This window comes from Macrosteles quadrilineatus, unplaced genomic scaffold, assembly GCF_028750875.1.
Source record: "Macrosteles quadrilineatus isolate MER2022 unplaced genomic scaffold, UCM_ALF_1.0 Scaffold_2__2_contigs__length_208266976, whole genome shotgun sequence".
Classification (NCBI taxonomy): Eukaryota; Metazoa; Arthropoda; class Insecta; order Hemiptera; family Cicadellidae; genus Macrosteles; species Macrosteles quadrilineatus.
In genome coordinates, this window is record NW_026542595.1 from 95,699,889 (window position 1) to 95,713,616 (window position 13,728).

General features: G+C 36.6%; 1 protein-coding gene across 1 annotated transcript; it reads left to right on the top strand.

Annotated features, from left to right (window-relative positions):
- Positions 1-1,166: 1,166 nt before the first annotated feature.
- LOC128984631 (uncharacterized protein K02A2.6-like) lies at positions 1,167-7,401 on the top strand. The gene is made up of 2 exons (XM_054403966.1): positions 1,167-1,227; positions 4,592-7,401. The coding sequence occupies exons 1-2, from the start codon at positions 1,167-1,169 to the stop codon at positions 7,399-7,401; spliced, it is 2,871 nt and encodes a 956-aa protein (XP_054259941.1).
- Positions 7,402-13,728: the final 6,327 nt, after the last annotated feature.

Genomic DNA, 13,728 nt, shown 5'->3' on the forward strand with positions numbered 1-13,728 from the left:
AGTAAACTATTATTCATCTTTATCTATATTTGTTATATACACATCTACTATAATGTTTTATTATTTAACCTAAAAAGATATCACAAATTTGAAAACCTAACTGCAAACAATCCTACTAGTTTTCATTGTATATTTTTGTCTTTGCTGAAGCTGTTTTTATAAATATAAAAACAAATATAATAGACTGCACCCTATTGGTAATTTTAATGTATATCATAGAACCAACTTTTACCAACAGTAGACTTTAAATATTCATAAAATTTGCCTATATGTTAATTAGAGCTGTGAGCTAAATTATAGTTTAATTTGATAGTTAATTCATAACTAATAGTAGTGATGCACTATTTGTTTTTTATGCCTCCAACATCTTCGGTTGTAAATTTGATTATTTTGATGACAATAGTTGCCACAAATCGCTTTTTACCAGGAATGTATTTAGTAAAAAGGTTTGAAAAGTTCAAACGTCTTTTCTGTCTACTAACATTATTAAATTCATATGCTTGCACATCATCATATTTCATATTATCCATTTGGATCACAATCTATAGTACCACTCTGTTACCATGAATTGTCATATGAAGACTGAAATAACTTTTTCATATTAACATAGTTTATAGGAGATAGGGTGAACAGATAAGTACAGTTTGGTGTTATTAATTTCATTTTTTATTTTACATTCATATAAAATACAATACATATCACTCTTAGATACTATATACAAACAGGTGTTTAGATTGAAATAACAAAACAAGCAATTCGTGAATATGAAATTGATGAATAGTATTTATAATATGGGTATTAGTTATTAACATTTTTTTACTTTAAAGTATATGATTCGTTTATATATTATATATATATATAGAGAGAGAGAGAGAGAACATGTGGAGATTACAAGTTTAGTCTATAACTACAACTTCGTCAAGGGTTGAATCAGATTCGGGATCCGAAATTGAATTAATCTGTGGTTCAGAGTCCCAATTAATCTCTGGACCAGAGTCCTCATCAGTACCAGTCGAGCCCCACCCTTTACTCCCCCGTTTGTTTTTTTTTTCAATGTGGGAACCTCACGCCAACGTACCCCATTCACTCGACTCACTACGAGTTGTGCAATTCTTTCATGATGTACGATCTCATACATCGAGCTACTAAAATTAATAAGTAACACCATGATTTGTCCTCTGAAGTCAGAGTCGATGGTCCCCGGAGAATTCAACACGGTGATCCCGTGTAAGAGGGCCAAACCGGACCGTGGACATATTTGCCCCCCATAGCCATTTGGGATGGCTACTGCTATGCCTGTGGGTACTAGTGTATAATTGTTCGGGTAGAGTCGTAACCGATTGATTGGGCCGGGGAGGTGGGCGTGTAAATCCAAGCCCGAGCTCCCGTCCGACTGGTATTTTGGGATAGTCACCAGATTCTCGAAAGCTGGATGGTCAGGAACTTTTATTATTTTAATTTCCACAGAATTTTCTGAAAATAAAATCAAACGAATCAATGTCTAAGTACAATACTACAACTTCGATTTTATGCGAATTGGGTAACAAAAACAATCGGTATCGAAAAAGTACAATTTGTCCATTTTCCCAATAAAAACGAATTTATCTGAAAAAGAGAAAAGAATCTGTTAAAAATTTACAACGTCTTTTACAGAAAATATGTTAACAACTAATTTTTCAATTGACTTTCCTTCTTTTTATTTTAAGTTCATCATGAATAGCTTGTTTTCTTTTACGGTTATTAGTGAGTACGTAATGCCCGTGGGGTAAAGTGTGTATGTTATCACTCGGTTTGTAAACCGTTTATCATCAAATGATGATAGTGCTACTTTACTTAAATTTTCGGACATTTTTGGTAATGTTACGAATACATCAATTTTTTACTTAGTCCTAGCACAGCTAAACCGATATAAATCGGTTTATTGAATTTCACCCTTGTTTTTGACAGGTGAACGGCTACCAAGTCATTTGAAAAGATTGTCCTGTCTAAGAAATTAGGTTTTGAAATTAATTTGGAAAGTCTCCGATTGTTGTTACAAACTAACTCCATATTTAACCTCTCATGAACATTTTCCATCGTTTTACCAAAATACGAATTATTCATGAGCTTGAAGAAATCCTTTTCAAAAAGATTCTTGGCAGCCGCTCTAAGCCCAGTATTTTTATTTATATACTGTTCTAACCAATTTGATTGACGGAACTTTATGGCTCGGTGTATTTTAGTTAGGACTAGACCGTGTTTCATAGCCTGTTTCAGATTTTGGACGTGTAGAACGTAATTCGTTTTATTGTCTAGGGTTGTCAAAAGTTTTTAAAACCTACCATTTGGGGGTTTCTTATTTTCAGTGCAAAACGGGAATGCTGAATGCTTATCATGCAACGATTGTGGATATGTTAAATTCACTTCTAAAATATATCCAAATTCATTGGATTTTTTCGTTTGTAAAATTCTTTCCGGTAATGATTTTAGCTCCTCTTTTGAACACCAAGAAAAATCCTAATGAGGCATTGGTTGGGACATGGCCCAACCATAAAGGTTGTTGATGTCATAATACATTAAATAAGTGGAGTCTGAATCATCAATATTAAAATCTGAGGATGTACTATCAATATATTTGTTCTTTGCCTCGCTAAAACGAGTTATTACTTCCGATATGCCACCTCGTATACCCTTCTTAATTAACTTAAATTGTTCATAATCCATAATTAAATCTAATTCAATACCAGTCATCTTTAAACAGGCGTCCCAAGAGAGGCCTGGTGCAGTATAATACCACGCAGGGTCCAGATCATAATTTGATTTACACACTTTCCTGAAATTTTCAAATATATCCGCAAGAATCAATGTATCTGTTTTAAGATACAGATCTGAGTATTCACCCACTTGGGTGAACTTGGGTTTTCTCATACTTAATGAGCATGCTCATATTGACTCTGAGCTATATCAGAGTTATTTAATGTGCTAAAAAATTGATTTTTAGCAGGCAAACAAGTTTCGCTCAATTTGTCCCAAATTGAGCAATATTCAAAACAAAAAATACCTTTTGTTGTTACTAGGTTACATTCATCCCCAAAGTGTGCTTTTGATGTGTCTTTTCTAACATACTGTATGTTTAGTAAAATACCATATGTTATGTTTAATAAGTTAACTCTGTTTTTGTTTACAATCATTGTTATTTAGGATTCATTTCAGAATACACCTATTTTATTTTACACATCTTTTATTTAATATGTAACAGTTTGGCGACGAGGAAAACTAGTTTTTAATTTTTTTTTCAATTATATTTATTACAATTTATTTTCTAATATGAGTGACCTAAGTAACACTGAAAGTTTGACTGATTTAAAGAAGATTAGAATAGTAGTGAAGGGTCAGTTGTCTAAGGCTGAAAGATGGCTAGCAAACCTACAAAACATGTCAAAAGAAGTAATCAAAACCAGGATAACAACAATTGAAGAGTATTGGGAAAGATTTAATTCTGTACAACAATTAATAGAAGAGAAAACTGAAGAAGTTGAAATTGAGAAAGAAATAGATTACAGAGTAGAAATGGAGGACAAATATTACAAGGTAATGGATGAGTTACAAAAACGTATGGGACAGCTTGCAGAACTACAAGTTAACATTCAAAATATTGTGCCTAGTACATCAAATTTGTCTTCTCCACAACGTCGATCCACTACTTCCTCAATGATTTTCACACCATATCAGGAAAATGAATCATTCAAGAACTTCATTCGTCGATTTGAGATATTTCTATATCTACATAGCCAAGAATTGGAACCAAAGGATCAAGTGTATACAATGCTACATGCCTTAACGCCACATTTACATCAGAAGCTGTATGATTTGTGCGCTCCTGAAAGTCCTTTGGATAAAACATATGCTGAATTAGTAAGTCTTTTGGCGGATTATGTTGACCCTAAACCTAGTACTTGGGCCTTACAACACAAATTTATGACAAGAACACAAGAATCTGAAGAAACCGTAAAAATATATTCCGTTGAGCTTCAAAAGTTATCTTCAGACTGTGACTTCAACTGTAATAATTGTGGGAAATCAATTGCAAACACATTACTACGCATGCAGTTTATAAGAGGTATTAGCAATTCAGACATAAGAACAAAATTACTACAAGAAAGATCTGCTTCATCGTTTCAAGATGTAGTGAAACTTGCCTCCATCATGGAAATGGCAAAGAACGAAAGCCATATAGTAGAAGAAAACATTCATTCAAATGAGAAAATCAACAAGATAGCAGGTAGGCCTACAGAAACAAAACCACCCCATTTTTCTACTTCTTGGAACAAAAAGTTAATGTCTCCATTTGAACGCCTCAAAGGTAAATGCTATCGTTGTGGATCACCTAGACACAGGGCACATCAGTGTAAATTTATCGGAGAAATATGTAAGAAATGCAACAAACAAGGACATATTGCTAGCGTATGTTTGGGCACAAAACAAACAGAAATTCATTGTACTGAAACTGACAATACTACAGACAATTATAAGGAAGAGAAACAAGAAGTTTTTAAGATACACAACCAGAATTCCGGTAATGACAAGTTTATGGTCGAGATACTTATTGCAGGTAAACCTGTGCGGATGGAGTTAGATACTGGAGCAGCAATAAGTATTCTACCATTCTCTACCTTCAAAAGTCTCAACATAAATAAAAAGATTTTCCACACAAACATAGAACTAAGGACATACTCAAGCGAAATAATCAAACCCCGGGGTGTCGTCTTTGTAGAATGCACTTACAATGATCAGGTGTTTGTTGGGAAACTCTACATAGTGAACCAAAATTTTGATGCAATTTTCGGAAGAGAATGGATTAGAGAGGTCAAACTGGATTGGGCAGAGCTTAAAACAGTTAGAAGCAATACTACATCTACTGCACTTGAAGATCTTTTGAATGAATTCAAAGAATTATTTGAACCAGGAGTAGGACTCATACCTCACAAAAAAGCACACTTACAGCTTGTTGAAGGGGCAAGACCTATTTTTGTGAAAGCTCGTCCAGTCCCATATGCACTAACTGAAAAAGTAGAACTCGAGTTGAATCGTCTGGAAGAAGCTGGAATCATTTCCAAAACGGACAAGTCCGATTGGGGTACTCCAATTGTACCTGTAGTGAAGCCTAATGGTAACATACGTATATGCGCTGATTACAAGGTTACAGTAAATAAACAAATCAAAGAAGAACATCATCCAATACCTCGGATCGAAGATATTTTTGCTCAAATGAATGGAGGGCAGTTGTTCTGTACTTTGGATTTAAGTAACGCTTATCTCCATTTGGAAATGGATGCTGAGAGTGCAGAAATTCAAACTTTGAGCACTCATAAAGGACAATACACAGTTAACAGACTGATGTTTGGTGTAAAAGTTGCTCCAGGGGTTTGGCAAAAGGTGATGGACGGAATCCTTCAAGACCTTCAAGGTGTTCAGTGCTTCTTCGACGATATAATAATTCAAGGAACGTCATCAAAAGAACTACTAGAAAGACTAAAGCAAGTGTTTGAGCGTTTAAGGAGTCAAAATTTGAAGTTGAACCGTGACAAGTGCAAATTTTTTCAAAAGAAAATTGAATACCTAGGACATATTATTGACGCCACTGGAATCCACAAAAGTAAGGATAAAATCAAAGCAATTACAAATGCAAGAAGGCCTCAAAACATACAAGAACTCCGATCTTTCCTAGGGCTTGTTAATTACTACAACCGGTTTGTAAAGAATTTGTCCACTGTTTTAAATCCTTTACATAGACTTCTAAAAAAAGGGCAGTCATTCATATGGGACAGTAAGTGTGAAGAAGGTTTCCAAAACATCAAGAAAAGAATAACAAGTGACACAGTCCTTTGTCACTTTAACCCAGACCTGCCATTGATCCTTGCAACTGACGCTTCACCTGTGGGACTTGGAGCAGTGATATCACATCGTTTCCCAGATGGAAGTGAAAAGCCTATAGCTTTTGCTTCAAGATCATTGACCAATGCTGAAAAACATTACAGCCAAATCGATAAAGAAGCCACAGGTATATACTGGGGGTTGAAGAATTTTTTTTCTTATTGCTACGGACGTCATTTCACACTCATCACGGACCATAAACCATTAGTGTCAATCTTCAATCCCAACAAGAGCCTACCATCAATGTCAGCTACGCGACTATTCAACTACTCCCATTTTTTATCAGGATTTAACTACACAATTGAATTCAAGAGAACTGGTGATCATGGCAATGCAGATTTCCTCTCAAGATTTCCTGTGGAAGATTCAAAATTTACAAGTATTGACCAGTTTGGACATTTTCAAACAAACCAATTGAACACCATAACCATCAATCCCAAAGAACTGGCCGAAGAAACTATGAAGGACACATATCTAAAACAAATTGTGGAGGCTCTTGAGGAGGGTCAATCACTAGAGCCATTGGGATTTCACGATAATGAAGTTACATTACATGAAGGATGCCTCTTCAAAGGGTGGAAAGTAATCATCCCAAATTCCCTCAAGAAAAGAATTCTCAATGAACTACACTACGGGCACATTGGTATAGTAAAAACCAAAGCTTTGGCCAGAAGTTACTGCTTTTGGAGAGGAATGGATAAAGACATTGAAAACATGATTGCTGTTTGCAAGCCTTGTCGGGAGAAACAAAATTCTCCAACGAAAGAGATCAATCATCCTTGGGAACCAGCAACTCAGCCATGGGAGAGAATACATATAGATTTCATGGGCCCAACAAATGGACAACAATTTTTAATTGTTGTTGATGCCTTCTCCAAATGGGTAGAGGTAATACCTACAAAAACAGCAACTACCGATTGGACTATTAAGGAGTTGAAGAAACTTTTTAGTACTTTTGGTCTTCCAAGCCTCCTAATTTCAGACAATGGACGAAGTTTCACTTCTCTTACTTTTCAAGAGTTTCTTAAGTCATGTGGAACTCAACACAAAACGACTGCTCCGTTCCACCCATCATCTAATGGACAAGCTGAACGCTTTGTACAAACAGTGAAGAAGATGTTGAAGTCGATATTAGATGAACCTGGAACACTTGACAGTAAAATTCACAAGGCGTTAATTCAACTCCGTCAAGTACCAAACTCAACAGGAAACTCGGCATACTATCTCATGTTCAACAGACAAGTAAGAACTTACCTCAGTGTTATGATACCTTCTAGAATCGAGGACTCAAAAGACAAACCTAAAGGTATAACACGCATATTTAAGGTCGGAGACCGTGTTCAAGTGAGAAACTACTACAAGGGTCAGAGAAAATGGAGTTTTGGAAAAGTTACATCAAGAGATGGAAATCTACATTACAACGTTGAACTGGAGAACGGAGTAACATGCAGACGACATGTAGATCAAATGCTGCGGTCAAGACTTTAAAGGGGGAAAATTGATGTGTCTTTTCTAACATACTGTATGTTTAGTAAAATACCATATGTTATGTTTAATAAGTTAACTCTGTTTTTGTTTACAATCATTGTTATTTAGGATTCATTTCAGAATACACCTATTTTATTTTACACATCTTTTATTTAATATGTAACAGCTTTTGTCTCCCTAAATTGGTCATGACTTAGATTTTTTGACAATACGTCTAAACTATTACTCATAAATCTAAAAGAGTCGATGAATCTTATTTCAAACTTATTACTCACTTTTTTACTAAGTGAGATATATTTCTCCTCTGTGTTTGGTATGACTTTAATAGCATAATCATCAATATTTAAATTGTTGCAAACAAAGTGAAGATCATAGTTGCCAAGATTGTGCATTATGGCGGGTAAAAAGTTTGGATTTTGAAAGAGTAGGTTACATTTATTGTGTGCTGCTCCTCTAAAGGAGCCTGAAATATGACAATGATCTTTTACGATTATATCATCTACTTCAAAATTTAATTCACAAATATGGCATTTTGTTGAAGATTCAAATGTATTTATCTCATCAGTGGTTAAATCCCTCATGGGAACTATATTATTATACATATCCATAACTTTTAGAGCTTCCTGTTTTAATTTTTCCACAAAAACCGTACCTGCATCTACATCCCGGTACACCACCGGGTCCAATTTTATTCCTAATGTATTTACTATATAGTAAGCAAAGCTCATGGGAACATGTTCAGTTTGTTTCTCAGTATATGAATGGTTTTTCTCAGCTATTTCTTTAGACTTTAAAAAGCACACTTTGGGTTCTAAGCAAGTTGCCTCGTTACAAATCGAGCAAGAATTTTGTTTAACTAGTAGCGCCTCAAAAACGGCGTAAATAACGAAGGACACAATTTGTTTATTTTTAAAGTTAGTGAAACATAATTTATTTTCTGTCTCGTCCGGCATTTCAACTTTTACGGGTGTATTCGCATTACACATTAGTTAATGCTTTTCAAAACCCGTTTTTGTTGTGAAGTGAATGAGGCAACTTTTACAATTAAATATCCTACCATGATGCCTAGTTATTTGTGCACACACCAATCTTTCGAAAGTACTGATATAAGCAAAGTATGTTGTTGTATCATTTATTAATAGTAAAAGGTCCCAAAAAACAATAATACCAATACAGACTATTTTGGAGAAACCAATTATATATCTAATTAATTACATCTACTTATTACAATGACACCAATGCAGATTAAAGGCACAAACCATAGATAAATCAATTACATCTACTATTCACAATGGTTTCTCCATGTATAGAGCAGGTTACTTGTCTATTTGCATCTATTGAAGATAGATACAATTAAATTGAACATGGTCCGAATGTGTTGAAAGTTTGATCACTTCCTAAATTTGAGTCATAAATGTTATCAATTCTTTTGTGTTGTAAAATGAGTTTTGAATTTTGCTAATGTTCTCAAACAGGAAAGTTGTAGACTTGCAATTTCTACAGTTAAAATCAGTGATGAGAAGTTGCTAATGTTATACAACAACTCAAGTTTTGCCTTAATACACGACAGAGTTCTCCATCCGAACGTCTGTGTAGATGATTTGAATTTTTCTGTACTAGTTTCCGTCTTTTAAGGACTTTTGTACAGGAGATATTCATTTACGAAGATCGATACATCAATCTCCGTGTTTTTATGTAGAATGTAGTAATTTCCAACCATGTCAAAAAGACATGACTTGGCGCCTATGACCGCACATAGATGACCGATGTTATAATATTGAATTTAACATAATCGTAAGACAGGGATCAAACAAATCCTCCCTAGTTGTGGACGTTGCAGGTCCAAGTTTGATTCCCCCAACAGTCATCGCTGGAATACATTCATCAGCTGTAGACGTTGACGGCCCAATTTAGGATGAAGTGGCTGTAGACGTTGACGGCCCAAATTTGGATGAAGTGGCTGTGGACGTTGACGGCCCAAATTGTAATGACGTGGCTGTAGACGTTCACGGCCCAAATTGTGATGACGTGGCTGTAGACGTTGATGGCCCAAATTGCAATGACGTGGCTGTAGACGTTGACAATCCAAATTGGAATGACATGGCTGTAGACGTTAACAATCCAAATTGGGATGACACATATTGATTACAGAGGCCATGTTGATGGCCAAATCCCACTACAGACGTTGATGGTCCTATGGGGTCGTGTTGGTGGTCATTAATAGCCATCACAGTTGCAATTTTGTGTGCCATATTCATGAAATTGCTTGTGTGGGATTCCTGCGCCAGATGTTAATGGTCCAATTTGGATTGATTCTTGATATTGGTGGTTGTCTGATATTTTTTGTTGAATTGATTTCTTTATAAAATGAACTGGAATTTCATACAAATTGTCCCCAGCAATAGTGGTCACATTAGGTTCTCCTTCTGGTTGTTTTCCCAAGGCCACAGTCTCCAGGTTAGGTTGGTTCATACAAGGCTGGAATTTCATACAAATTGTCCCCAGCAATAGTGGTCACATTAGGTTCTCCTTCTGGTTGTTTTCCCAAGGCCACAGTCTCCAGGTTAGGTTGGTTCATGAACGAGGTGATGGTGTAATTTCCCATGACGATGTGGCTTCCCATGTGTGTCTGGTTATCATCGTAGTCTATACCGTATATGGCTGCGTACGATGGTTGGTCCGTTTTCAGGTTAGGTTGGCTCATAGACGAGGTGATTGTGTGTTATTTCCCATGAGGATGTGTCTACTCGCACCGTAAGTAGCAACTTTTTGTATGTAAACATTTGTTTTCTGAATCCCTCATATTTCGTGATGTCTTTGCTCATTCGTTTTATGCAATTTACAATATTACATATGTTAGTGAGGCTTCTCTTTTTACTACTACTATTCCATAGTTTTGAAACTTACAGTATTAACTGTTATTTCTGGAAATATTATAATTTAAATATTAAAATTGATAGATGTAGTCGTTTTAATACACCATTGTGTAACATATGTCCTAACGTTGGATTTTTTTTACTATTTTACTTTTGTAATGAATAAGTGTTATTGGAAGCTTTAAAATTTTTAGTGATGTTATTTTCTATTAATTCCCTGAGCGTTGACAAAAGTAATTGCTTGTTCGATATATAACCTCAATTAGACCGCTCTGCACAATAATAATAATATAATATATGCGTTCAAATATTAGTTTGAATTCATAATTTTGTTGTGGACGTTTATTTAGATTATTTAGTTGGATGCATAATTGTCAACTAACTTATGGACCACCCTGTAGTGTGCAGTTTTGAAACACCATCGTTAGGTTGAAACAAATTGCATTGCAACATAGATTTTGTTTAGTTACTATACTACTTGGGATAATATGTAGATAATATTAAAATTAAAAACAATTCATTTTCTTACTTCTATTTTATTTTATTGAAAAAACAAGTCCTCTGCCTACCTTACTACTCCCGAAAGCGTTCCTGTTGGTGCTGCTAGGGTAACAGGTCGAGAGGTAGTGGTGGTGATGGCACAGGGCTAGAGGCACGGGGATTTTGTGTTGGGGTAGGTTCATCATCCGTGAGATTAATTACAATTGCGGCAGGTTCAAGGCGGGGTTGTAGTCTAGGCGCCACCCTGGCTATGGGACGAACATACGGCTTTTCCAATGCCTCCCGTAGTTGGTTTCTACACGGAAGGCTAGAACTTGGACGCTTTACAATCCTTACAACCCCATCGTTAGATGCAGGTTCTGAAACATTAAACAAGCCAATTTTATAACAGCAGGATATATTTTAAAGTTCATCAGTATTGATTACACAACTTTTGCATAAGTTATGTATTGCTATTTAGTACAATTCAGTACATTAAACCAAGATAAATATTCTGACAATCAAAGAATTTTTAAAGATCAAGTCGGATACAAAACCAGTTACCATGTTGCGCAATGAACATATAGATTTTCCAGGATGTAAAGTCCGTTCATAAATATATTACTAGATTTTTTCATATTCCATTTAGTTGGTTATTACAAACATGCTCAGTAACTTTAACAGTGAATTATTTGTTATAGACAGATTTAACAAAGGCTTTCAGAATATAATAATTGCTAACACATATTTTTGAAAGTACCTGTGAGTGTTGTATGTGGAAACTGTTGTTGAAGTCGACTGATCAGCTCCGGAATATCCTCGAGTGAACGGGGAAGCACAGAGATGGTTACTTTTAGTGTCATGATTGCGACTTGCATTTTAGGCAGGCGGACGGGATATAAATACGTTTACCATTTCCTGCCTCAAGCAAGGTTACCTGCGATGTTCCGTACACGCCCTGTCCACCTTGTATGCACCTTCATGCAGTTATTCAAATGGTTACAACAAGATGTACAGTAAGATTAATATTTAATATGTTCAGCTCAGAACAATAACATAAGAATTAGTTTAACACAAGTTCATCCCATTACAGATCTAGAAATGCCAAAGCTCCATTCTGCAGCATTGAACTTCCCCTCTAACTATAATTTTTTGTTTTACATTTATGATTAAGCTGGATTTTTTTTTACAGAATGGCCAACTTCCAAACAAAACTGGAAAACCTTAAGGCTGTCGAGGGGCTGGAGAGGGTTTCAACGATGGAACTCACAAATCCAGCAGGGTATCCTATCACCAGGATGAAAATACACGCACATCCAACATAAGGGAAGTCGATCATCGCCAAAGTTGACATGGGGGATAAAAGGGTTATAGGATTTCTACCCAAACGATTTGCAATCAACCTATCCCCCGAGGAACCTATTCAAACCCTGACCAACACCATCATCAGTACTATAAGGAAGCCCAACCTCCCGATAAGGAAATACTACAGTGTGAGCGCCAGAGGCCTCGACCGCCAGAAACAGGTTGACGACTGCCTCAACACTGACCTTACCCACGGCACACCTCCAAAACTGACCTTACTCAACTTCAAACCTCCTAACACACTGATGTAGTTTCAATACTCACGCCGGGACCATCACGGCAAATAGCACGTACTCTCAAACACAAGCTGCACATTCATGTACACTAGTTTCCAAGTCGATAGTGTGACCAATATGCCTCCTCCAAGTCGAGACAATACGCGACGCCTTGACACCATGTGCGCACCGCGCTCGCAAGTACTTCAATTGATTCTCCTACTATTTACCTAGACGAAAACTCAAAGTCGGGCTGTGGCCACGTTCTCAGTCGAGACCTAAGGTGAGACCATGTACCTAGACGAAAACTCAGCGTCGAGGTGTGGCCACGTTCTCAGTCGAACCTGTTGGCCATACTTTTCGACGAACCTGTGGCCATACTAATCAACGAAGGTGTGGCCATTCTTTCCTACTTGCTTCACTTTTTTTCTTTTACAAAATATATAATCTATCTAGAATATATCAATTGATGCAAAATGTATTTTATGCATCTATCTAAAACCCCATATGTGTCCAGATTTATGAAATTATAACGACTTCATCCGGATCGCTGTCGGATTCCAATACTTCCAGAACACTGTCGGATTCCGAATTAGTTTTGATTGTTTCCGATGGCCCCATGATTCCCGACGACCCAAACCCCTTTTCTTTACGTTCTGTACGTTTTAAATTTGGCACTTCCTCTAACAGTACTCTCTCTACTTTAGTAAACACTAGCTGAGCAATTTTCATGTTGTTTGTGATTTCAAATACCATCCCTCCAAGATTGATCAATACAACATATCGGTTCTCTAGACATACGTCGATCGTTTTCCGGGAACATAGTGGTTTTGGGGCATCCAATACGGTTATACCATAAAGTAAAGCAAGGCCGGACCAGGACCGTATCTGGGCTTCATATCCTAGAGCAATTCCCACAGATACGCCTGTGGAAACATGAACTCTTTTATGGGGGTATATGTATAGACTGGTGTGAGGTAATGTGAGCATGCAGGTCCAAACCGGAACCCCCCCCCCCCCCCCGATGTGGCGTAGCTCAGTAATGTAACAGCTCATTTTAGTGCGCGGCAGCTATTTTACGAATGTTATATCTAAGGGATTGATTCCATATATATATTTTTATTCCTGTTGACCCAAACCCACTTCGAGCTCGCTTGCTCTGACTGTATCAGTGAGTGACCATTTGATTTTTTCCACTTTGGAAATTACTAACTGCGCAATTCGCATGTTATCACTCACTTCAAAAATGCGGTCTCCTAAATTTAGTAAAATAACTGAAATTTTACCGCGATAGTCTAAATCAATCGTCCCGAGCGCATTCAACACGGTCACACCGTGAAGAAGAGCTAGCCCCGATCTAGGTCTAATTTGTCCCTCATAGCCTGGAGGGA